The sequence below is a fragment of the Archocentrus centrarchus genome, chromosome 7, assembly GCF_007364275.1.
Source record: "Archocentrus centrarchus isolate MPI-CPG fArcCen1 chromosome 7, fArcCen1, whole genome shotgun sequence".
Classification (NCBI taxonomy): domain Eukaryota; kingdom Metazoa; phylum Chordata; class Actinopteri; order Cichliformes; family Cichlidae; genus Archocentrus; species Archocentrus centrarchus.
The window spans coordinates 447000-474156 of record NC_044352.1 but is presented as its reverse complement, the minus strand read 5'-3'; the positions used below and the strand labels follow the sequence as shown (position 1 = coordinate 474156).

At 42.4% G+C, this 27157-nt stretch overlaps 1 protein-coding gene across 1 annotated transcript in view; it reads right to left on the bottom strand.

The window, feature by feature from the left end:
- The window catches only part of oprl1 (opiate receptor-like 1), a 136782-nt gene extending 110202 nt beyond the window's left edge, over nucleotides 1–26580 (bottom strand). The window contains exons 1-2 of the mRNA XM_030733402.1: nucleotides 26357–26580; nucleotides 6288–6515 (exon numbers count right to left, since the gene is read on the bottom strand). Of these exons, the coding sequence (XP_030589262.1) occupies nucleotides 6288–6484 (197 nt within the window). The 5' untranslated portion in view covers nucleotides 6485–6515; nucleotides 26357–26580. The remainder of the gene's footprint in view (nucleotides 1–6287; nucleotides 6516–26356) is intronic.
- Nucleotides 26581–27157: the final 577 nt, after the last annotated feature.

Sequence of the window (27157 nt, the reverse complement as noted above, 5' to 3'; positions counted from 1 at the left end):
ATCGAGGAATACAGCTGAGCGAATGATTAATTTCCAATTATATTAAGTGAGACATTAATGTTGACTAAAACTATCCAGTTATGAAGCTTAACTTTCATTTCAGGAGTTTGCTTATCACAGGAGCACTTCCACCCTTCGTTGGTGGAGACTGGTGGGATAATAAAATTTTGAAGTTTAAGCTCATGTATATTGATTCATTCATCAACCAAACTTAAATTAATATTTCTCATGTTAAATATTAAAATGTGATTAAAATGCGATTAATTTCGATTAATTAATTACAAAGCTTCGGATTAATTTGATTAATTTTTTTAATCAAGTCCCACCCCTAATATATATATATATATATATATATATATATATATATATATATATATATATATATATATATATATATATATATATATATATATATATATATATACATACACACGCCTTCAGCGGAAATAGAAGTTACAACCAAGGGCAAAGATACTGCACCACCTGATGAAGCGGTGCCTTAAGAAGAGCTGTAAGGCTCTTATTGGCTCTGCAGTACTGTACATTCATCTCAGTGTTTAAGAGCATATGAAGTGTTAATATGAGAGTGGGAAAGGTTTATAAAGCTTTAAAAAAGCCCAACCGGTCGCGGCAGATGACCCCCCCTCCCTGAGCCTGGTTCTGCTGGAGGTTTCTTCCTGTTAAAGGGAGTTTTTCCTTCCTACTGTCACCAAGTGCTGCTCATAGGGGGTCGTTTGGACTGTTGGGTTTTCTCTGTATTATTGTAGGGTCTTTACCCACAATACAAAGCACCTTGAGGCGACAGTTTGTTGTGATTTGGCGCTATATAAATAAAATTGAATTGAATTGAATTAAAATATATATAAATAATAAAATAAATATGACACCACTACTTCGCAGATTTTCACCTATTGCGGGGATCTGTTGAACGTAACCACCGCAACAGGTGAGGATCACTGTACATAGCCTCTATGTTTAGAAATGATTTCTGTAAAAATGCTTAAACAAAAACACTCCTCTGTGCTAAAGACACTGGCAATTATACACAAAAGCTCCAGCAATAGTACAGAATGTCTTAAAGACTTGGATGACCTCTAATTTCCTGCTTCTAAATTCAGATCAAACTGAAATTCTTGTACTCTGCCCCACAAATCTTAGAAACATGGTGTCTAACCAGATACTTACTCTGGATGGCATTACTTTGGCCTCCAGTAAGATAAGATAAGATAAGATAAAACTTTAATGATCCCACGACGGGGAAATTTGCGCGTTACAGCAGCTCAGTACAGAAAACTAAAAATAGAATAAAATAAAATAGAAAAACACTATACACATATACATAAGCACTATATACAGAAAATATATAGTCAATACACACATGTACATATACACACATATACACACACATCAAAACAGTAACACTGTGAGAAATCTTGGAGTCATTTTTGACCAGGATATGTCCTTCAATGCACATATTAAACAAATATGTAGGACCGCTTTTTTGCATTTGCACAATATTTCTAAAATTAGAAACATCCTTTCTCAGAGTGATGCTGAAAACCTAATTGATGCATTTATTATTTCTAGGCTGGACTATTGTAATTCATTATTATCAGGCTGTCCTAAAAGCTTCCTGAAAAGCCTTCAGCTGATCCAAAATGCTGCAGCTAGAGTACTGACAGGGACTAGAAAGAGAGAGCAGATTTCTCCCATATTGGCTTCTCTTCATTGGCTCCCTGTTAAATCTAGAATAGAATTTAAAATCCTTCTCCTCACCTACAAGGTCTTGAATAATCAGGCACCATCTTATCTCAAAGACCTCATAGTACCATATCACCCCAACAGAGCACTTCTCTCTCAGACTGCTGGCTTACTTGTGGTTCCTTGGATACTTAAGAGTAGAATGGGAGGCAGAGCCTTCAGCTTTCAGGCCCCTCTCCTCTGGAACCAGCTCCCAGCTTGGATTCAGGAGACAGACACCCTCTCTATTTTTAAGATTAGACGGGCCGGGATGCAAACCCGCACCGCAGCGCGGCGTGTGTATGCGGTCGCCGGCTTCACCACTAAGCCACCCAGGTGCCCGCGCCTGCTTATTTTTAATAGATCATTTCTAAGTTTATCAATTTGTTAGAAGATGTAATTACACACTAATTAATGCATATTTATGAGTAAAACATTCTTTTTTTATGGTAAATAACCTAAAACATTACAACCTACAAGATGCCATTTATTGATCTATGAAAGGAAATTCATCCTCTATATTTAAACCATCCTGAGTATCAGGAGCACCAAGTCCAGCCTAAAGCCTGAAAGCCCCACAGGAAACCACGCATAGGAAGAATACGCAAACACCACAGAGACAGTCCAGACCTGGACCACAGCAGGGACACTTCTTCACATCACCTTGAGCAAAAGAACAAGTTATTGTGTTTAATAATCATCATCCCAGGCTCCTGGGTGGCTCAGTGGTGAAGCAGGTGACCACATGTATATGCTGCGTTGTGGTGTGGGCGGCGTGGGTTTGAGTCCCAGCCTGTTGTCAGTTTGCCCGCGTGTCCTCCCCTGTATCTTTTCCCATTTCCTGTGTCCCTCTACTGCCAATAAAGCTGCTGTGGGCAAAATTAAAAAAAAATAAAATTGTCATCTTGACACTAACAAAAATAATTGGGATTATGATTTTTGCTCTTATCAAACTGCTCAACTTCATACATCAGTATAAATTAGGCAAATCAGGAAAATGCTGCTTTACTGCAGGGTAAACACACACTCTCTCTCTCTCTCTCTCTCTCACACACACACACACACACAGATTGACATCATAAACACAAACAGCAGCTGCCCGGTGGGCAGATACACCAACCAGCAGAATATCCATGAGTCCACCTACGCCACATTCAGTGAAATCCACAGGAGGATACACCACACACACACACACACACACACACACACACACACACACACACACACACACACACACACACACACACACACACACACACACACACACACACACACACACACACACACACAGCCATATATTACAGCTGCCTGTGAGCCTTCCACACATGCTAATGGAGCTTCATGTGTAGACCTCCTGCATCAGTTTAGTGTGATGCTCTCACAGCTTCTGATTACTGTAATCTCTGGTTTAACAGTTATACTCAGTCAGTGACAGCTCCGCCGTACATCTCTGTATACCCAGCTCATACACTCAGAGAAAAAAGTCCTAATTGCACCTCTACAGGTACAGCAGCGTATGACTGGGCAGTAGCCTCTAAGGATCTGCTGTACCTTTGGCAGGAGCTACTTGCCTTACAGAGACCAGCCTGAACCTTCCTACCTTAATGCTACAAATTTAGGTACAGTCTGTTGATATTTTGTATTATTTATACAAATGCCTGGAAATAGATTGGCAATCATACGACACTGTTCTGGTCTTATTGAGACTCAGAGTTTTTATCTGTCTCACATTTGCATCTTGGGCTTAAACACCGATGCACCTTGAGGCGACTGTTTGTTGTGATTTGGCTCTATATGAATAAAAATGAATTTTATTAAATTGAATATAATGGACGGTACCAAAAGAAATGTATCAGCATCATTAAAACTTTTCATTTCACTGAAACAAACAGTAACTCCTTAAAATCTCACAGTAAAATTGATATTTGACCTATTTTCTTTTTGCATTTGTCTGAACACAGACTGTCTCCTGGTATTGCTCCTTACAATTTTTGTCCCTTAGTGGAACCCATAGTTACCTTGAAGTCCACGGGCCTTAAAACTGAAAGCAACTAACATGTCATAAATATGGTTTGAGAGGATATTACACCAAATGTCCCATTTTGTGTCAGAATGGTAAACAAGACCCATCTCTGGTGGGAATTTGCTCCTGTGATTAAAGTGATGAAAGTATCAAATAAATGTAAATAAAGTCAGCCCCATTTCATAACAGAAACCCTTCAGCAGACGTCTGATCACATTCTGCAAAACTGTTTTCAATATTAATAATACTCATTAAATCAAAACAATTTTAAGGATGCTGAAAGAGATATTCTGTGATTATCTTTACTATTTCTACAAATACCTTTTGGTAACCATCCTAGAACAGATACAAACATTTCCATGGCAAATATATTAGAGAAAGTACTGCACTCTGTACAAGGGTGTATACTACATAATGTCTATTTATATAAGCTATAACAATAAGCCAGACATAATGCATACTTACAAGGTATTCCCATCATATTATACTCATGTGTGTACAGGAATATTACTACATAATCTGCTGATATCAATCCATTATGAATGACATCAGTATAATCGTAAGGCAACCATGTTGTTTACGTGTGAGCAATGTTGCTGAGCAGTAGGTATGGCTTTAATATTGCTCAATGATGAGTCCTAGTCTATACTATTTATGTCCATGAGTCATTCCTGACCAACATGTTAGACAATGCTCAGCCAATCAGAAGTCGGCATCACAGGCTAATCAATCAGGCTGCAGCCTAGAACTGATGTTCCTATAAACAGACTGGATCTTTACCTGGAAGGTTTTCACCATCAGCTCCTGCCAGCTGTTCAGGGACCGAGGTCAGCTGACAGATATGGGGAATCCCACTTTCTCCATTTCAGTCAATAATGCTCAAGTAGGTGTAGCCAATCACACAGCACAATATGATCACATGATTAGGATAAGCCAATCAGGCATGAGAAGAGGCTGTGTATTATTAGCATATATTATCATAGCATTAGTAACCTGAAATCCTCCATGTTGTTTACTCTCCACTTCCAATAAATACAGCCAAAGTGTACAAAGCTACTAAACATCCAGGAATATGAATATCATGCTGCACATCTTTGAAGGGTAAAGAACACATATGCCAGATTTCATGGCTCAGCTCCGTGTGGTTTTGGAGTCTGTAGACCAGAAAGATAAAACCTCACAGACAGACCGACAGTATGACAACAATATCTTCCAGCTTTATTTTGTACAGACGGATAAAAATCCAAAGTTGGTTGAAGCCCACCTCCAAGAACACATTCATGCACTAGCGGAACAAATCAGAGCCGGGCCAGGGGCAGGGCAAATGACCGGGCCCTTTATAACTAAATAATAAAGCTCATCATAACATCATTTTATAACATACACATGCCCAGAACAGTGGGAATGTGTATGTTATGAAGTGCCACTCATGTTAGCTTAGTCCATAAAAATGCTCCACCTAAGGCCTTTAAGGCCGTTTCACACCGGATGCGTTGCGTAAAAACAACATGAAATTCCGAATCTTTCAGATGCGAACCTGTTGTGTAACCTACATACACACCGGACGCGCTGCTTTCTAGCGTTTTATTTGCGTTTTATTTTCACTCTAAAGGGCCTTTAAAGTGAAAATAAAGCCAGTCAACATCTTATTCAATATTTTACACCTACTACATCATTAAAGTCAGTCGGTCTTGTAAAGTTTTGAGCAACCATGACTCAGTCCTGACTGTGGCAACCTTTAAAACCCCCGTGTAAAACATGAATGATGGGTGATGTATAGTGGGTTGTATACTGTGCACATTGAGCCATGCATATTGCGATATAATCAAGACAGGGCCCTCCTTCTGCACCTCGCCTCGGACGTGACAGAGGCCTGGCTACCTGAAATCTTATTCTCCTCTCCTCTCTCCCATCTGGGCCCCCGCTAGCCCTGGGCTGGGGGCGTATAACCCTCCCAGCCCCTCCAGAAGCTTCGCCCCTGCATTCATGCAAACCTGTCCAGAACACATGCTAACTAAGAGCATGCAAACAAACTCAGCCAGTCACCTCCATGGCAGAGGAAAAATTGTGGCTGATTGCATCTTCACCAAACATGCAGTTAGTTGTTTGCACGCCCTAACAGCTGAGCCAACCCAGGGTGGAAATGGTTCAAATGTAGACAAAGCAAAGTCTGGTTGTCACAGATGAGAACTCTTACTCATTTTTTTTAGAAACCTACTTTTCAAATATCTGATCATGTAAAATTATTCACTACTACACAAATAAAATTCAAAGACTTCAAAAAAAAATTCCAATATTTAATAAAACTGAATGAGTACCTAACAACCTTTTGTTTGTTTAAGCCAAATTATTTCTCTCACACATCTGTTAACATAAAATAATAACATAAATATAATGTTGGGCTGCTATAGATACTGAGGTGATATCCATGATTATAAAACTTTTCTAGAAGCACACTTTTATTTTAAATGCTGGAAACAGTTTCAAGACAAAGTAATATGTAGAAGAAGAAACTTCCTCCCACCTTATGATGACATACATGACCAGGAAGTTTCCCACCAGGCCAATGACACAGACGATCATGTAGACAACCACGATGGTAACCTTCACCCCTGTCGGCAGCATGGCAGTGTCATTGTAGGCGCTGCTGAAGTTGTTCTGGAAAAATGAGTCATTGTAGAACTGCAGCTCAGCCAACAGGAAGTCCTCAGGGTAGTCCATGTTTAGTTGAGATCAAGGAATTTCACGCTCACTATGAAGGAAAAAAGAAATGCAGTTAAACACTGTCACGTAAAATGTCATGATGGAGCATTTTTAAGAGCTCTCACTTCTCACTTTTAGCCAAAGATAACCAAAGAGTAGTTTAAAGATTCTCTGATGAACAGAATATAGATGAAAAATCAACCGTAAATGTTTGCTAGCACTGTAAAAAGTAGGCATTTGTAGTAATTGACAGCTAAAATCAGTACTTTTTAAAATTACACAAAAGTTAGAGATTTGGAGCTTAGACTTCAGAAAATGAAGGCATTGAGACATAAAAAATGCACGTGTCAAAACTCTAGGCAAAAACTCTTAAAGGTTTAAAGATTTGGCCTGAGGTAAGGTTTCAATTTTTAATCAATAGCTGGCCATTCACAAATGATTTTATCTGCTAGGTCACCAGATCAGCCCTGCGAGTTAGACTGAAATTAGCATACTTTAGTGCACTTACAAACTATGCACTGTAGTGTTAGCTAACACTGGATTTGATAGTGAGAAACCAAAGCATCCTTCCATGAATCAAGTGTCCTGCTGATTCTAACCACAGTTTCCCCAAATTCAATTTAAAATTCCTGTTTGGTCTAATGCAGTGCTTCTCAAATAGTGGGGGGCGCTGGTACCAGGGGGGGCACGTCTGACCCCGGGGAACATGCTTTTTTTGCAGTACTAGAATGACAATGAGAGCAGTGGCGCTCTCATTGTCAGAGTGTGCGCAGTAAGTAATAGCTCTATGGTGTACGTTTCTTTTTTTGTGCCTGCACACAGCAGAGCAGGCGCCGCCGTGAGTATTTATAGTCGCAGCAGAGAGTGGGGGGGCCGTAAAAAGTTTTCTTCTTCCTAGGGGGTGGGCATAAAAAATAATTGAGAAGCACTGGTCTAATGGGCTTCAATAGATAAAACTGGCTTTCTTCCATGGTGTGCTAATGTTACCACAGACCCTTTTACTCCAAATGCATCAGCTGTGGCACAACATACTTCAAAAGTGCCGCCGTCCGCGGACTTCCGGCAACAAATACCGTAATACCCCTATGTGGCTGTGACGTGCAATTTCTGGGCTTTCAGGAACCATTTGCATTTTTTCGATAGGATAAACGCTTGCGCAGTTAAGGTAAAAAGCCAGCTGATCAACGTTCCTTTGATCAGCCGACTCTGCACTGATAGGCCACGTCTCAATCAGCTGTTTGCCGCAAGTAACGGGCGCTTCAGCGGCGATCGCCCGGCGTTAAAGGGCTACGAGACAGGCATCGTTTTGGGGTCTGAAAAGTGAAGTCAGTATGGAAATGCTGTAAACCTGCATTCTTTTTAGTGCCCACCAGGGGTTAGATGAGTGATACCTACTGATGTGTCGAGGCTTCCAAGCGTGTATTGAGTAATTAAGGGAGATTTTTGTGAAGCACATATCGAGGTTTGTTTCGGTGACGTTCGAAGCCTCAAGCCAGCCGTTCCACGTGACTGAGTCAGGAAACAATTTGCAGGTTTGGTGTGTGATTTGAAATATAAGGGGCAGCGAAATGCAATGGACCCCCCTTCCCCCAACACCACCACCACACACATTTTGTGGTATTGGGGACTACTGCGTATTGGTTTGCAATCTATTTGAGCTGTTTCTTTTTTGGTGATGAAACCAGCCAGAACATTGATCTTTTCCCCTGTCTGGGAACATTTTGAGCTGATCTCTCCTAATAATGTGTGCACATATAAATTATTACCCCAGCTTCATCTGTGCCCTGTGAAATGGTATTTTCTAAAGCAGACAAAATAATTTCAAACAAAAGAAACATTCTGAGGCTCAGCACTGTGGCAAAGCTGTTATTTCTAAATAAAAAATAATAAATAAAATGTCCCTAGTGACCAGTTACAAACCAAGTAAAACAATCATATTCACATCAAAACCCTCTTCCCAATTTTTTTCCATTTTCCCTCTTAATCCTGCCATTGTATCATAAAGACAGACACCATATTAATTAGTTCAGGATTTATTTATTGCCATCATGAAAATCATTTATTCAGTTCAAAGCTTTGCGCACCAAAGCCACGATGAGTATAATCACGCTGCATGTTTTACATTGGATGTCCACTTGAAGGCGCAGGAGAGCAAATGGAGCACCATGAAGCTTTGTCACTAATTGAATTTAAAGCTGCAGTGCTTAATGAAGTTTCATCTCACAGGTGGTAGCTGTGTTACAAAAAGACTCATGGGCTGTTTCATCAGTCGTGGTTCAAGCACGGTTCCAATTCAAAGTACACCACAACTCAAGTACACTCAAAATGCCCATTCTTGCTCCACATATTCTATTGAGGGACTTGGGACAGCCAAGTATCCCAGAAATACTGTTTGTGTATCACAAAATAAACATGATTTTAGACAAGAACGTATTTATATCTATCAAGCTGTTGCCTGTTGAAAAAGTGCACCCTGATTTCTGGAGATGTCTGGTCTCAGTAACATAACAGTGAGAATGCCTCACCAGCTATCAGCTATTTACTTTTAAGACACTTTTAAGAGACTGTTTACATAATATCATTGTCACATCATTGTACAATGACAGTAAAGGATTATCTGATCTTATCTAATATAAAATAAAAGATCAAACATTAATCCATAATGTGAAAGGGATTAGATCTTAGAGAAGTGTCTGTTTCTGCGCGGCGAGGAAAGAACCAAGACAATTCGGATGATTCGATTTTTCGCCATTGAGAGGTGCCAGAAAGACTGTCAGCAAATTAATCAGTTATGACAGTCTGTATCAAAATAATTGTAGTATCTGAGATTTGGCTCCCTGACCGGCCTTGGATAGTCGAGTATCTCATTTTTCTCCTGGATGTTAACAGATGCCGTATGCCCCCCGCTGTCCCGTCTTCTGACCGGACTGATATCTCTACACCAAGCTGCTGATGAACACTCCACCACTAATCAGGAACTGTTAGCTGAGGGGGGAGCTGGGTCAGCTCCACAGTAACCCAAAGCCACTCGCCTCCGCTGGCTCCCTTCACCCCCGCCCCTCCCCACGCTATATGTGCTTATTATGCTATGCAGAGGTTTTTTTCTAACCTCATATTGTGCCTGTGGGGCATAGTACGAGATGATTTTTTTTCTCCTCATCTACACCTTTGTGTTCGCCATTTCATTTTTTTTAAAAAGGCAGCGCCTCTCTGTGATGGCAGCATGGCCGCAGACACTTATCTCCCCTGTTTGTTCTGGTTTGTTTGTTTTAGATGGGTGTTCTGGAATGAAAATTTCATTGTGTACAATGACTAATAAAGGATGGATTGATTGAAACAGCAGGGAACAACAGGTGGACCAAATGAAACTAATTACACAAAGGAAGCAAAACCAAAAACAAAGCACAGGGAAGACGGGACTGTCAAAATAAAACAGGAAGTGACCAGCCATGACACAGGCAGACTTGACAAAACATGGAGTAGCACAAACACAAAGGGATACAAACATACAGCCACTCAGACTGGACCTAAGGGGAACAGGAGCACTGTCAGCTTATTTTGGCCTGAAATTTTCACTCATCTTTATTCGTGGATGTAGAAATGTGCTATACTTGCACTAAGGGCTTATTTAGAATTAAAACTGACATTAAAAATATTTTAATCCAAGGAGGAACATGAGAGCCTCTGGAAGCAGAAACATCTGGACTAGCGTGTTCATGCTATTCATGGAGATCCTGAAGGCTAATCTTGTCAGGTCCAAAAATGATAAAATTATGTGTTTTTGATATTTATTCAACTGTATTCTGCTGTAACTTTGGGGAGTGTACTAGAATAAAATAAAATCACTAATATTTGACCTGTTTGTTTTTGTTCAGTAAGTGATTTGTGTATGCATGTATAATGTTTTTATTAAAACAAATGATGTTTGTGCTTCAGTTATGTAGTGACTATGACTATGAAACAGATCTCTGGATGTTAGAAGACAACTAAAAATGGTCATGAATAACACTCAAGGCAGGCAGTTCTACAGATAAGAGTAATGGTGTAATATAGCGATGGAAGCATTATTCATATATTGGTAAACAGTTTTTACCACCTAAAATCATTCTAATATAAATTCATAATAAACAAATCAGCCCAGTGTTTGCTGCAATATTTCCCAGTTCTTTCACATTGATGGTCCCTTTAAAGCTTTTTAAATAATCTAGTTTTAGATAATACACCTTAGATGAATAGTTGTATTATGTGTGATTTCAATTTAAATTAATAATCACAGTGACATTAAAGGGGAAGGGCAGTGAAAACATACCGGAGCTGATTCCTCGACTGTACTCCTCAGTGAACTTATCAAATATGAACATGTCATGGTTGCTGTGGCAGGCAGGAAAGGCAGACCCCAAAAGCAGGACTCATAAAAGAGGTGAGAAATGAACTTAAAGGATTTCATTGAGTACACAGACTGAATGAACTAAATAAACTGGGCAGGTCTGAGGCCAGAACTAAAACTAGGGGGAACAAGGACCGGCAACACCCACAGCTGGAACATAGACAACAACACAACAAAGAACAGAAGAAAACTGAGGGCTTAAATACACATTAGGCAATCAGGGCAAGAGGAACCAGCAGGGCACAGCAGGTGAAGCAAATGAAACTAACAACAGCGGAAGCAAAACTAAACACAAAGCACAGGGAACACAAGACTGTCAAAATAAAACAGGAATTGACTAAACAAGGAACACGGCACAGGGAAACAGACATGGGACAGAAATGCAGACTAGTCACAACACTGGGGACTAGAAGCACTCAGAGAGCGCAAACCTCCGCCAAGGCCATAGGGTTACTGACGCTGTAATGTATCTATATACTGTGAAATAATATTTCATCTTTCACAGACAACAATAACCCCCTATCCCGCAATAGTGTGTGACCTCGACCAGATCGCGGCTCCTAACGTAGTAGGGAGACCTCTGGTTTCTACTTCGCTTGGCTCGTGGCTGGTAACTAACTTGCTCATCCATGTGGGTCAGCTTCAGCAAGGCGGAGAAATGCAGCAAGTTGAAGGATTTTAGCAACAGAACTTTTATTCCTTTTTCCACCGCCACCGAACACACTTTTTCCCTCGCGCTTGTTTCCCGCGCTAGCCAGCATACACACACACGGGGCAGAGAAAAGTAGGCGGTCTCTCTCAGCCTACAACATCGAACCTGTGGCTTGAAATACATTTCCCATACAGCTACATTCTTAAAGGGGAAGGCTCTGCCTATATCCCGCAATAGTGAAGAATCCTTAAAAAATTCCTGGATCCAGATCGTGATCCGGATCACCGCCAAAATTTAATCACTTCTTCCCCTTGTCATTTCCAACCAATCCGTTCATAACTTTTGGAGTAATCCTGCTGACAGACAGACAGACAGACAGACAAACAAACCAACCAACGCGACCGAAAGCATAACCTCCTTGGCGGAGGTAATAAAACCCAATACGAAAACATAGAAGGTCAGGGGTAAGACAAAAGGACAGACACCAGAACACAGACGCCGCGGAGACAGGGATGAAGGAACACGAAAACCACAAATGATACAGCCAGGACTAAGAACAAAGAAAACCAAAACAAACTAGGAGAACACAGGGAAAATAAAATGAAACACAAAATGCTGGGCAGACGGCCCAGGACCATGACAGAACTGGCAAGTATGCATATATGAACTTAATGTTTTCAGTATTATGAAACACCCTCCAGAAGCACACGAGAGCAGTGGACACCAATATAAGCATGATGAGTTTACAGGCTCAGTCCCTTATTTCAGCTCATACTGAACAAAACATTAAATCCATTTTCTAAATTTTGGTCATTCTACATTTCAGAAAGCATGATTATTCAGGATATGCCCATTGGCTATAACTTATGACTGACAAGTCGTCACTAATGAGTGACAGGCAAACCCGCCCCTCTCTCATCACATCCGGTGTCAAAACACCAAGATGGTGATGGCAAAAATGATCGCTAGGCTTCAAAATGGGACTTCAGAAAGGTCCTGGTAGCTATGTCCATCTTTATACCATCTATGACACCAGCATAGCAGCTGGCTAACCTCTAAAATCATCTCTGCCTAACAGTGGTGGTTTCTGATATGGGCGACATGGGCAGCTGCCCAGGGCGGCTTTTCATCTAGGGCGGCATGACCGCCCCCCTCCCCCCAACGCACTGTGATCCCCGCAGCAGCGCCTACCGCACTACTCCATTTGTGGGGTAATGGGCGCCCTCTGCCTGCTGTGTGGTGCATGTAGCTTTCTGCCATGGTCTGACAGACAGGTTGTAACAGAAGGAAAGGGGCAGGCGGGGGATTCTCTCGTCTCGGTTGCTGAGCCTAGAATTACAGAACCCGCAAGGGACACGAAAAAAACATGAGAGGGGAAAAAGAAAAAAAAATAGGCACTTTTGCGAGATCTCGCAAAACTGGCCATCACCGCTTCACTCGACCCGCACTCCCGGCTGAGAGGAGAAGGGGGTGGGGCAGCGCTGTGTGTGTGTGGCGATCGAGTGAAGCAGTGATGGCGTGAGAGCGAGACAGTCAGCCGGGTTCATTCATGCCTGTGCAGTTTTGGCGTGATCTCGCCATTCCTTTTAATGTCCTCACGGACGTTGCCATAACAAGATTAACGGAAGCGCATGTCCTTATATTAAAAACTTTTGCAAGATCTCGAATGCGTTTCCGGAGGGGATGCTCGCCCAGGGCGCCCAACAGGCTAGGACCGCCACTGCTACCTAAAGCTGTTTTGGTGATGTCAGTGATTAGTGGACCCCTCTTCTGAGCTAACGCTGCCCAGTGCTGTTCACTGAAGAGAGGTACTGAGGCACTCAGAGCATAAACATCACATCCCTTGGATTTCAGTGGAAAATTTGTCGAGTCCTTCATATAAAAAATCCGTCCACAGGCTGTTAGACACCACCATTTTAAGCTACAGGCTCTCCAGCAACACACGCATGCACCTTCAACAACAGTATAATTCCACTGCAACACACAAACGAGCACCTGCCTCTCAAAATGTCAACCACTGTCTTCAGTGCCATCGACCACATGTGGTACCTTCAAAATCAAAAGTAACTTCCCTAACCTACAATCAAGTACGTCATTATTTTAGGTGTCTCAGAATTAACAGTATAAACATTTTTCACACTAAAACAAAGCCAGTTTGCTTCCTGCTTTTTTCACCAAAATGTGAGGAAGGAAGGAAGGAAGGAAGGAAGGAAGGAAGAAAGGAAGGAAGGAAGAAGCTTAATTTAGGATGTAAATGAGAGATGTTGGAAAGGAGGTGGGTAAGGTGTGGGGGAGAGAAGAAATTTGAAGTTAGAATAAATAACGCTGAAATTAAAATGAAATTTTTGTATTATTGTACTGAAATCTGAGGCATGCATCAATTACAAGTGACGGGAGTGAGATTAAGGGGAAGAAGGATGGGAGCAAGGAAGGAGACATCAAAATTTATGGATGTTAATGCAGTGGAAAGAAAAAACAGTGCTGTCTTTCTTGGTCATTACAGATCTATTGTAGAGCTATAAGAGAACTGTTTTTTACAGGAAAAGGTGTTATAGATCCAGGTCAGGGGATCAGGGTTGAACCACCTCAGTTTGCTCCTTTTGAACCATGGTCTCCAACTTGGCGATGCTCTTTCTTATCCCAGCCATCACAGTGCAAGCTGAAGGTCATCATTTGATGATGGCAGTAGCTCTGCATCATCTTTAAAAACATTTATCGCTATGAAATGGCTCTCTCTAATGATGATGGCAAAGATGATCCCTCTTCAGAAGGTTTCGGGCTTAATTAGCCTGATTCAGAATAATCTTTACTTTTATTCTCATCAGATGATGAGGATAAAGTCTGTGTCCTTAATCCCACCTCTAACTAATATGACAGCAAATAGGGAGAAAGCAGGCACTAGTTAGAGCCTTTAGCTTTCTTTCCACTTTTCTGTGGAACCAGCTCCCAGTTTGGATTGTTTCTTCTTCATTCACCTCCTTTCACTCTGTGAAGGATCGTTACTGGCTGCTGAGCCTACTCCGCGGCCTCCGCGGGGGGTCCCATCTCCTTTGCTGTGAGGGTCTTTCATATGGTCTGCTCGCCGGAGGACTGGAAGGGTAGGTGGCTTGATGGCTCGGGACATACCCGCATGAGGGTGGGGGGATGGTCACAGCCCCTGTATGCGTCCCTCGGTTTTCACGAAACCCGCGGCCTAGTATCTATTATTCTGTTAACACCAGAACAGCAAAGCATTTATTAAAATAAATGTGCTGCCATTTTGTGCCATTGCGGTTGTAGTTTGTGAATCTATGTCGAAATCTTTTTATCGTAGTCTGATATTTGCGCCTTTTGCCTTCATTCACACTGGGCAGAGAAGGGACTGGAGATTTGATTTTGCTGGTTTTGCCACAAAACAAAACATTATTTATTGAAAAGTAGGTAAATTACTATATTTGCCTTTTTGAAAAAAATGCACCTGACTATTGGCTGTGAAATAATAAAAAAAAAACTCTTTTAAAAGAAAAGTGTCCAGGCAGATTTAGAAGGTTTTGCATCTGAACTCTTCGTGTTTCTATATTTAATTTAAAAACAACAACCACAACAAAAACACCTTCTGAAAAGTAGATTGTTACTCACATTTAACATTTGAGAGCAACTGCGCACAGTGGCGGTGTTTCCATAACAACCATCAACATAATAGAGAAGAACATTTGAGTGCAAGGCTTGCACATCACATCATTAAAAATAGTATAAATTTGAAAGGAACTTTGATATATTAAATGATAATATATTACTTAGGATACAATGTTAATTTTATTTTACATTATGAGAGCATCTGGCCCTCACAGTGTCTGCAGAGAAAAATTCTGGCCCTTGGACAAATGTAGTTAATGACCCCGGTCATAGGGGGGTGTTTTGATATTTTGGGTTTTCTTGGTATTTTTGTAGCATCTTTACCTCAAACATAGGGTATTGGGGGGCAAATATGTTCCCCAGAAGCTGGGAGGTGGGACTACTGAGGTGCCCCAAGTCACCTATTCACTGAATAGAATAGAATAGAATGCCTTTATTGTCATTATACAGGATGTACAATGAGATTGGAGGGCCACTCCTGTTCAGTGACATGAAATAGAAAGTCAAACTCTCTAAAATAAAAATAAAAAAAATAATAATCTAATATAATCTAAAAATATCCAGAAAATAAAACACAATGTATAAAATATATAAAATATACAGAAAATAAAATGTATTAAAAATACAAAAAATAAGAGAATATATTAAAAAAATACATTGTAAGAAAAGTAAAATAAGTGTATACATATAATAATGAAGATGGTGAATATTGCACTTGGTGAATGAATACTGGATATTACACAATATAGGAATGTTAGATATTGTTCAGTATGAATAATATAATATTGCACAGAGATGTGGGTGTTGCACAGTTACAGTGGGTGAGTGTGTGAGTTCAGGGTGGTGATTGCTCTGGCGAAGAAACTGTTTTTGAGTCGATTTGTTCTGGCTTTGATGCACATGTAGCGCCTGCCAGAGGGCAGCAGGTCAGAGTCAAAGCCAGGGTGTGAGCTGTCCTTGATGATGTTCCTGCTCTGCTGATGCAGCAGGAGGTGTAGATGTCCATCAGGGAGGGGAGAGGGCAGCCAACGATTCTTTGTGCTGTCTTGACTACCCTCTGAAGCCTGACCCTGTCTGCCTCAGTGCAGCTGCCGTACCATACTGTGATACAGTAGGTCAGCAGGCTCTCAATGGATGAGCGGTAGAAGGTCAGCAGCAGGTTTGAGTCCAAGTTGTTCTTCCTAAGGACCCTCAGGAAGTGAAGTCGCTGCTGAGTCTTCTTATCTGACCAAGAGAGATCAGCAGAGATGAGGACACCAAGAAACCTGAAGGTGTGGACCCTCTCCACACGCTCACCGTTGATATAGAGGGGGGGCTGGGTCAGTCCTGTGCTTCCTGAAGTCGATGATGATCTCTTTGGTTTTCATGGTGTTCAGTGCAGGTTGTTCTCTGAACTCCAGGCTGTCAGCTTCAGGACCTCCTCTCTGTAGGCTTGCCTCATCTCCCCTTGAGATGAGTCCGACCACTGTGGTGTCGTCAGTAAATTTGACGATGAGGTTGTTATTGTGGGCCGGACTGCAGTCATGGGTGTAGAGGCAGTACAGGAGGGGGCTCAGCACATAGCCCTGTGGGGAGCGAGTGCTCAGTGTGCGGGTGGAGGAGAGATGGGGGCCGAGTCTCACAGTCTGGGGCCGGTTGGTTAAGAAGTCCTTGATCCAGGAACATGTGAGAGGGGGGAGGCCCAGGGTGTGCAGTTTGGTGGTGAGAAGTTAGATGGTCCTGAGGTGTCTCAAAGCGAGCAAAGAAACAGTTAAGTTCCTCTGCTAGTGACACACTCAGGTCTCCTGCAGTCACATCACAGCCTCTGAAGTTTGTGATGTTCTGAATGCCCTGCCACACCTCCCGTGTGTTCTTGCTGGACAGATGGGACTCTATTCTCCTCCTGTAGTCTGCCTGGGCTTTTTTAATTCCTCTTTTCAGCTCAGCTCGAGCAGCACTGTACAGAGCTCTGTCGCCTGACCTGAAGGCCGCATCGCGGGTTTTGAGGAGTGAACGGACCTGGCTGTGTTTGCTGGGGTGAGCAGCAGGGAAAGACGGTCGGACTGGCCGAGGTGGGGGAGGGGTTTGGTTCTGTAAGTGTGCTTAATGTTGAAGTAAACATGGTCAAGAGTGTTCTCCCCTCTTGTAGAACATTTGACATGTTTGACAAGTTTCAGGAGTACAGTCTTTAAGTTGGCCTTGTTAAAGTCTCCCGCGATAATAAGAACACCATCAGGGTGGGCCCGCTGGTGTTCATTAATGGTGTTCAGCAGGAGAGAGAGCGCCATGCTACCATTAGCATCGGGAGCCATATACACAGCTGTGACGATCACTACTGTTAGCTCTCTAGGCTGCTGTCTGCCCCTCAATTTTATCTGCACCTTAGACGTTGAGGGTTTCTGGGGGGGAGGTGAGGATGAGTGCTGTTGACCAGAAGTGGGGTGCTCATGTTGCATCTGTCTCCATGATTTTAATCACTGTCTAGTTTTCACACAGTCATACTTATTTTTTTTACACCCCACACACTGACATACCCCAAAACATGCAGCCAACATTTCATCTTTATCACAGATGAGTGAGCAGGGGAGTGGGCAGGTCTTCCTACAACCGTGTTTCCTGTACCCAGCCCAGGACAGGGATTGGCTGACACTTGGGGGGCCAGGTTGACTGCATTCTGGGGTTGCTGTCGGCTCTCGGGGCATTCATGCCGGGTGCCGGGTGGTTCTTGGATCCCTGGGGCCCCACATTAGGCTTGTGCTGGGATGGCTGGCCTCTGGCGGGGTCGGCTTGCCCTTTGGCTGTGGGGACTCCAGCTGGGATGTCCCTCATCCTTCTTCAGGGTTGGACAGGCAGTTATCACCGGGATGTGTGGTCTCGTGTTTTCAGTGCTCTTGGAGGGCTGCGGACAACCTGGGTTTCCGGAGTCTTTCTTTGTCTGCCTCTGGCTCAGGGGGTTGTTGTTGTGGCTTCTTACCCTCATTATAGCATTGCATACATTTTCATTGTTATGCAGATGATACTCAGCCTTACCTATCAATGAAGCCAGATAACGCACATCAATTAGTTAAACTGCAGGAATGTCTTAAAGATATTAAGGCCTGGATGACCTCTAATTTCCTGCTTCTAAATGCAGATAAAATTCCTATTGTCTGCCCCACAAATCTTAGAAACATGGTGTCTAACCAGATACTTACTCTGGATGGCATTACTTTGGCCTCCAGTAACACTGTGAGAAATCTTGGAGTCATTTTTGACCAGCATATGTCCTTCAATGCACATAATTAACAAATATGTAGGACCGCTTTTTTACATTTGCGCAATATTTCTAAAATTAGAAACATCCTTTCTCAGAGTGATGCTGAAAAGCTAATTGATGCATTTATTACTTCTAGGCTGGACTATTGTAATTCATTATTATCAGGCTGTCCTAAAAGCTCCCTGAAAAGCCTTCAGCTGATCCAAAATGCTGCAGCTAGAGTACTGACAGGGACTAGAAAGAGAGAGCAGATTTCTCCCATATTGGCTTCTCTTCATTGGCTCCCTGTTAAATCTAGAATAGAATTTAAAATCCTTCTCCTCACATACAAGGTCTTGAATAATCAGGCCCCATCTTATCTCAAAGACCTCATAGTACCATATCACCCCAACAGAGCACTTCGCTCTCAGACTGCTGGCTTACTTGTGGTTCCTAGGATACTTAAGAGTAGAATGGGAGGCAGAGCCTTCAGCTTTCAGGCGTCTCTTCTGTGGAACCAGCTTCCAGCTTGGATTCGGGAGACAGACACCCTCTCTATTTTTAAGATTAGGCTTAAAACTTTCCTTTATGATCAAGCTTATAGTTAGGGCTGGATCAGGTGACCCTGAACCCTCCCTTAGTTATGCTGCTATAGGCCTAGGCTGCTGGGGGGTTCCCATAATGCACTGTTTCTTCTCATTCACCTTTTTTACTTTGTTTATACTCCACTCTGCATTTAATCATTAATTGTTATTAATCTCTGGCTCTCTTCCACAGCATGTCTTTCTCTCCCCTCAGCCCAACCGGTCGCGGCAGATGACCCCCCCTCCCTGAGCCTGGTTCTGATGGAGGTTTCTTCCTGTTAAAGGGAGTTTTTCCTTCCCACTGTCGCCAAGTGCTGCTCATAGGGGGTCGTTTGGACTGTTGGGTTTTCTCTGTATTATTGTAGGGTCTTTACCCACAATACAAAGCGCCTTGAGGCGACAGTTTGTTGTGATTTGGTGCTATATAAATAAAACTGAATTGAATTGAATTATCAAGTTTAGTCATCAAGTATGTACACACATACACACGCACACACGCACGCGCACACACACACACACACACACACACACACACACACACACACACACACACACACACACACACACACACACAAGCCACAGAACAGACCATTTGCTTGTTTTTTTGTTTTTGTGTTATTCTCTTTTGGGTGCTGTTCATGTTTTGTTACAGATGCAGCAGTTGGTGACTCATTACTTGTGCCCCCCCCCCCCCCTTGTTTCCCCTTTTGGTCTGGGTGGGACCCCGTCCCCCAATAAAGATCACTGAATGATGTTTTAGTATAGTGTTTGGTGCTGAGCAGTATACTGGTACATCTGGTATACAGTATACAATTTCCTCCACATAAATGTTTGAACCTTTAGGGACACACTGTTAACGCCACAGATGAACTTTAAGTTGCTGTAATACAGGGCTCTTCAACTCCAGGCCTCGAGGGCCGGTGTCCTGCAGGTTTTAGATGTGTCCCTGATCCAACACACCTGAATCAAATGGCTGAATTACCTCCTCAGTTTGCAGTCAAGTTCTCCAGAGTCCTGCTGATGACTTCTATGTTTGACTCAGGTGTGTTGAAGCAGAGACACATCTAAAAGTTGCAGGACACTGGGCCTTGAGGCCTGGACTTGAAGATCCCTGCTGTAATATAATCTGCTACTTATCAAGAATGTTGGTTTATATATAAATAAATCTCTATAAATAACAACTATGAGCTTTGTAAAAAGACTGAAATGACTTTAAGGTTTTCTATAATTCAGCTTGAATTAGTCCTGCTGTGATATGTTGCAGCCTTTAGGATGATCATGAATTAATCTGACTTCAGTCACAAAAAGCATGAATAAAGGAAGAGTTACTCTGGATCATCTCTGCAGGAAGAAGGCAGAAGATGGATGAAGCCGAATATTTGATTAAATGTTGCTCAGCCTGCTGTCCACTGTGTGGTAATGAAGTGATACAACAAAATAAGATTTCATGAGGTGAAGTATTTTTGTAGCTCATCCAAATCAGCAACATCCACCATCACATTATCACTATTATGATTAGTGCCAAGAAGGACCAAAAGCAGACAGAAGAAGCAAAAGTACAAAAACAAAAGGCTGAAAAACACTTTATAATAACACACATGAAACCAGAATGAGAAGATAGGAGCAGGAGACACACCAGGTAAAACTGATGAACTGACAAGGACAATGGAAACAATCACACAGGAAGGAAGACAACCACAGGAAAGAAAGAAAAAACAACAACAGGAAATAGCCAAAAAAATTAATACTGAAACATAAAACTAACATAAAGACATAAACAGAAAAACACTGAAGGCACAAGAAAACCAGAAACACAAAGAAGCACAACTACTGAAAACCCACGCCTGTGACATCAAAACAGATGCTAACAGCTTTCCTTCATCATCTTAGTTTTTGGACTCTGACTGCAGGGTGTTTCCTGTGGATGTATTCTGGGAACAGAAGAGATCACAGGACACATCAAGGACTCAGAAGGCCTCATATTCTGGTCTGGTACAGGCTGAGATCCAGCACACATAGAGAGAGCTGGGATGCACGTGTGTGGGACATAAACACAGTGTTCATCTTAACATAATAAAGGAACATGTATGTTAATATGGGGGTCCACAGTGCTGTTACTGTATAAACAGACTTGATCTCAGGCTGGTTCCAGCCTGAGATCAAGGCCTCGAGCGTCTGCCTCTGTGAAGTCATGAATATTCATCAAATCCCAGCAGCAGAAACTCAGCTGTGTCTCCACGAGAGTCCAGCCGACCTTCATATACAGGCCTTATACATAATCTGTGTGTGTGTGTGTGTGTGTGTGTGTGTGTGTGTGTGTGTGTGTGTGTGTGTGTGTGTGTGTGTGTGTGTGTGTGTGTGTGTGTTAGCTTTGATTAATAAGCAGTTAAATTTGGAGCCTGAAGTGTGTCCATGTAAGGCTGCAGTGCCACTCTGGGTGGGCCACTCTGTGCCACATACAGTATGAGTGAGCGCACGGAGAAACTCTGATGTGTTTAACCCTCCACTTGCTGTAGGAACAACAGGTCTCCAATGTGAAGTCATCCAAACATGGTCACATCTCATTCATATTTAGTTACCATCCTCGACCTGACGTGGTGCTTATGTGATATCAATGACTGAATTTATGTTCTTTGTGGTGTTTCTATCAGCTGAGGGGAACTGACTCTTAACCAGTGTCTCCAGAAGAACTTAATCTGGGAACAGTCCCATTAAAAAAGGGGGTGATGTCATCTGTGCCAGGAAAAAGAGGGAAGCATTTTGGATCTTTTTAAAGGTTGTCCATGAACAAGGACTTCTCAAGAAATGTGTTTTTAGTGGTTCTTCTCTATTTTTTTTAATGAGTCTAAAATGCTTTGGATAATGGATGGATGGATAGGTATCTTCTTCTTTTCATACATCATATAATTGTTTTTAATTGTTATTTGCTTTTAAAGTGGCTCTGTGTGAATGTGGTTGTGGAAAAACTCAAAGCGAACCCCTTCATTTCTCCAGCCTGTATAAAGGACAATGACTGACTCTGAAGCATGTGATCATAGGCTCTACCCATCTTTGCTGGTGTCTCATTGGCAGTATGTGGGTGCATATGACTGGTTGTTTACTCTATGCTTATTCAATTGTTGTCTGTAATATGTCTTATGGTGACTCTGATGAAGCCCTGAGCTGAGCCCTTTGGTGGCCGCACTGAAACTGGTGAAGCTGTGTCAGAAACTTCTGCTGTGTGAGCTGTGAGGAGCAGCTCAGGAAAGCAGTCACGTACTCAAAAACCTCTTTATTACTGAAGAAGTAATGCATTACTTATTAATCCCTGTAACCCTGGAAACACACTGGCCACAGCTCCACAAAGAGATTATTTGTCAATCCACCAGATGCACCACAGCACATTTTAGAAGCAAGAAGTCAGACAGAGACAGTACTTTTCAAAATAAAAGAGAGCACAGAGAGCTTCAAAATACTGTACAGCTGTTATGAGGGGGAAATTAACCACAGAGACCAAAGCAGTTTAACATGGGAGTCTATGGGGACTGGCTCACTGCTGGGAAAACGGCAGGTTTTGGTGCTTCTGGGTTGGATGGCCAATATCGTGCTAGAGGTACAGTATCAGTGTCATTCTTATGTTTGTAGGGTTTCATAAACTTCAGCTTTGCTAACATGAATGAGGAACTGAGTGAGCTTCATCCCTGTTGTTTAAAACACGAAGCTGTTCCAGGAGATAACTGGTGGAGTTCTGGGTGTGATCGTGGTGTGGTTCCATCAGTCAGAGATTCAGATCAATGAAAAGCATCAGTGAGCTGCAAGTCTTCTTTTCTCATAACTGAAGGAGGTTTTTATGGTGTGAAGGCAGCATCGTTATCCTCATGTTAGCATTAGCATACTCTTTGGTAGCATTTCAGAAACCTTCAGTTTGCTGAATGTAGAACAGGCTGATAATTAGGAAGTCTCTGCTTCACAAATTTCACTTTCATTTGAATTTCTGATTTTATTTCATTGAATAAAGGGCAGTTTTTTCTTTCAAGCATCTGATGATTTCCACAGATCCTCATGTTTATTTGGAGAATGTGAGGCACAGGAGTATATATGATGAGGAAACCCTCCCTGAGGATGGACAAATGATGAAAAATGTAAACAGTGTTAACTAAACACGCAGAGGAGGGCGGTTTGCTCTCAGCTGCGGCTTCATGCTGCCCTCTCACAGGAAACAGGTAACACAAACAGCTGTTAATAAGTCCAAACAGGTGAGGTAAAACTGTGGGGGAGAGGAGGTTTCTGCTTATTTTCAGCTCATCCAAATGCTGACACGAAGAGACACGACCCTGGTTTGTGTTCTTCTCTGCAGAACACACAACGAGCTGCAGTCACTTCAACAATAAACCTGGATGTGTCCTGCTTCAGCTCATGCTTCTAAAAACAATGTCAGCCTCTCCCAGACATCCACTCTCAGCTGTTTTAGACTTTAACGATCTATTGTTGGACTAACCAGCTGAGGAAGCAGCTGCAAAAAGTTCTGAGGCAATCATTGCTGTTCATCATGCAGGTAAAAAGATAAAAGGTACAGAAATATTTCCTCAGCTCACAGAGAGCAGCGAGAGGCTGACAACCAGCAAGAAATCTGCTCTTAAATGAGCCAGTAGACTCCTTTCCTTTAAAGGCCTGGATGCAGCGGGGGGCTGAACAGCACACACACACATGCAGACATACAGCTTCATCCAGAGTCTGCAGGTTTGGCTTTTACAGCTGCAGAGCAGGTACGAACCAGCACCCTGAAAGCACACTTAAACACACAACTCATCAGCTGACTGCTCCTAGCCCTTTCAAAGAGTCCAGTTATTGTGTTTGTGTGCATTAGTTCCAAGTCATGATTCATTGCTCAACACGTCTCTACACTGCTGTTTGTTAAATATGCTTTGATCTTTAATAAGGACAAAGAGATCTGGATCCCCCTCACCATCAAAGCCTTTGTCACTGAGCTCATCTCACCATCCAGCAAAGAGGTGACACACAAATGAAACTAAAGGATTTTTGGATTTATAAATGAGAGGTCACTAAATTTCATAGTTAAATGAGTGGTGATAAAATTGTTATGAGGACGGGCCTCTAAAATTTAAAAACCTTACTTGATTGAATTTTGGCCAATCTCCAGTTCAAGATCATCTTATTGTTTTTTCGCATCTCTCAGAGGATGTCTTGCAACATACAGTCCTTGTATTTGTCCCTCTGTGGTGTGCTGGCGTTCCTCCATTGTGTCCAAACATCAACTTGGCTTTAATTTTCAGGAAGTGGACAAAGCCACAGAGAGTCAGGCCAGGTGTTGAGTGAAGAGTATGTTGGTGTAACCAAAAACCTCTCAATGAGCACACAGTGGCACCACGGTTCAGGTTTCCTCTGATGGTTTCCTTCAGATTTTTCATGATGTTACAGTAAAAACTACAGTCTAAGCTGAGGGATTCACAACCTGATGTAGTGAGCATGCATCTGGCCTCATGCCTCACCTGATGCGCTGACCGCTCAGTCGTGGCTGCAGACTCAGCGCTCATCAGCAGAGATGAGTTTGAAACTTGAGGTCTGTGGTGAAATCTCAGAGTTCAGGCTGAGACAGAGAGATTTAAAAATAGCTTTTTTTTCTTGTTTGTTTGGGACGTTCTCTGTAATTTTTGTTCCTGTTGTTGCTACTTTGATTCAAATAAATGACAAATACTGTGGCCAATATGACACCATCCTCTGATGCCCTGGCATCGTGTATGACCTCCTCTTTCATGACGCTGTAACCGCGGTGATGTTGTGTGGTCCAAAGGCTGAGCTCAGTCTGTGTTCTATCACATGTAGGAGCTGTTCGGTCACTAAATGCTGCATTCATACTGAGTTTGGGTTAACCTGAAACATTTAGTGCCGGTGGAGCCTTCAGGAGTCTCTGTGTACCGCTGGCTCGATGATGGGCTGCGAGGACAGCCCAGCTGCTTTTACTGTGCACAGACATGACTAGAAAACCTGAGATCTCATACACTAATATGCTGAAATACATTTTTAGCTAGATGATTTTTAGTTAGAGGATTTTCATTCTTATTTCTGTGTGTCTATGAGTTTGTTTTTATCAAACTCATTTTGACTGAAAGTTTGACTTTAGTCCGACGCAAAAAAGTCTGAATAAGTTCAGCTTTATGAAAACGGATGTTGGAGCAGACTGAGTGCTTCTTTCTTATAAACACATGCTGCACTCCCTCCATAAACACTTTGGTATTGCTCACTTTCAAATGAAATTACTCTAAACTGTTGAGTTATTTGACTTTTTTATTTTCATGTGTGTCCACGCTGGTGGCGAATTCAGGCTCGGAGTGAATTTTTGACACTTTGACCTTTGATAAAATAAATACCAGAACTCGTTTCGTTCAGTATTTCTCTTCCTTAAACCCTGACTCTCAGTCGATACATACCTGCACAGATTTGACCAACACAACCACTCTGTTGGTGCGATGGACCAAAACTGAAGAAATCTCCTATTTATCTGAGGTTTGATCCATCACTGCCGGTAGTCTCTAGTTTTTTTCTTTTTGTTTTCAATTGTAGTTTAAGTTTCCTAAAAAAGTGATTCTCAAAGTGCAGGCAGTGACCCCCGAATGGGCCATGAAGGTACTACATGACAGCTGCCTGATGCTTTTAAATTACAATAAAAATGTTATAATTACCCCGGATGAGCGTAAGAGAATGGATGGATGGATGGATGGATGTTATAATTAAAGTATATATAAAAGTATATATAAATTAATCTATAATATTAAATATTAATACAATAAATCCACCGGATGTGTGTTATTGTGTATCTGTTGGACCGGTCTTTGATGTGGAGCTCTTTCACTTCTTCTGATTGTTGGGAAACACGTGATCAATGGAACTAAATGAAAAGCTGCTGATGGAGAATAAACATCAACAAGTGAACCACCAGAAGAGCAAGATGAATCCATAAAAGCAACAATCAGGACTCATAGCGATGGTTGGGGTTTAAAATGTGCTGAGGAGAGATCTGATTACGTTTGGATGGACCGCAGGAAATATTCCGATTCTAAAGTTTGGGAATTGATCTCGAGAATAACCTCTGAGCTTGTTAACGCCGTCCCCGTGTTTTTGTATCCCATCGCAGAGTCACAGACCTCCAAGCAGCAGCGTCACTCTGATCCCTAACACACTCTCTGAAGAAACTGAACACTTAAACGCATCACCAGGACAGGCCTGCGTTACGGGTACGAGCGCACCTAAATACACCACAGACACACACGGCGCGCACACACAAATACATACACAGATACAGTCTAAAACCAGCATGCTGCGCATGTGTGTACGTGCAGCTTATGAGCTGCTGACATGACCACAGAGCTTAAACAGACACGCGCCAGTGTGCACATGCATGTGAGCAAATACATGACTGCAGCAGGCTGCGCAGACTCACCTCCGCACCGCTCCAAGTTGTTGTTCCTCTCCGCGTTACTGCGCACTGATTCCGTCCGCGCACAGCTCCGGTTCCTTTCAGCAGAGTCTGAGCCGAGCCAAGCCTCAAGCAGAGCGGACGCTTCCGCCCAGAACCGCCCAGAACCACCAAGAACCTCCCAGTTCCACTCGGACTACAGCGGGACGACGAGCGAGAGAAAGCATTTCACCTCCAGCAGCATCAGCTGGCACAAAGACAGAGAGAGGGAGGGAGAAGAGGGGTCTGCAAGATGAAGATACAGCCACTCTCTCTCTCTCTCGCTCTCTCTCTGGGATCGATGAGGGTTTTTAACACCCCCCCCCCCCCCACACACACACACACACACACCATTTTCTTTGCTATAATCTTGGATGCGCATTTGAAACGTTTGTCCTGAAAGTCTTTAATCATCTTGTAGCATCTGTAACTGTTATGACTGCCTTTGTATTTAACTGTGTGTATTGTTTGTCCTCTCCCTCCTTTTCCCCCTCACCTCCAGCTGGTCCCAGTTGATGGCTGTAGCTCCCTGATCCTGGCTCAAAAACAGGGAGAAGCAGTATATTTTGTGAGAAGCTGGGAAATATAATCTGGAGCCTGGCCGTTTAATGCTCTGTATGCGAATATGAGAATACGAAAACGAATCCTAAAATCGATTTGTAGCCAATGTAAGGAGAGTTCTTCCATCCCACTTCCCAAAGTGCTGTGCATAGGGGATCATGTGTTTGGTGGGGTTTTCTCTCTTATACTGGAGGGCCTTTAACTTACAGCATAATGTTTTTTGAG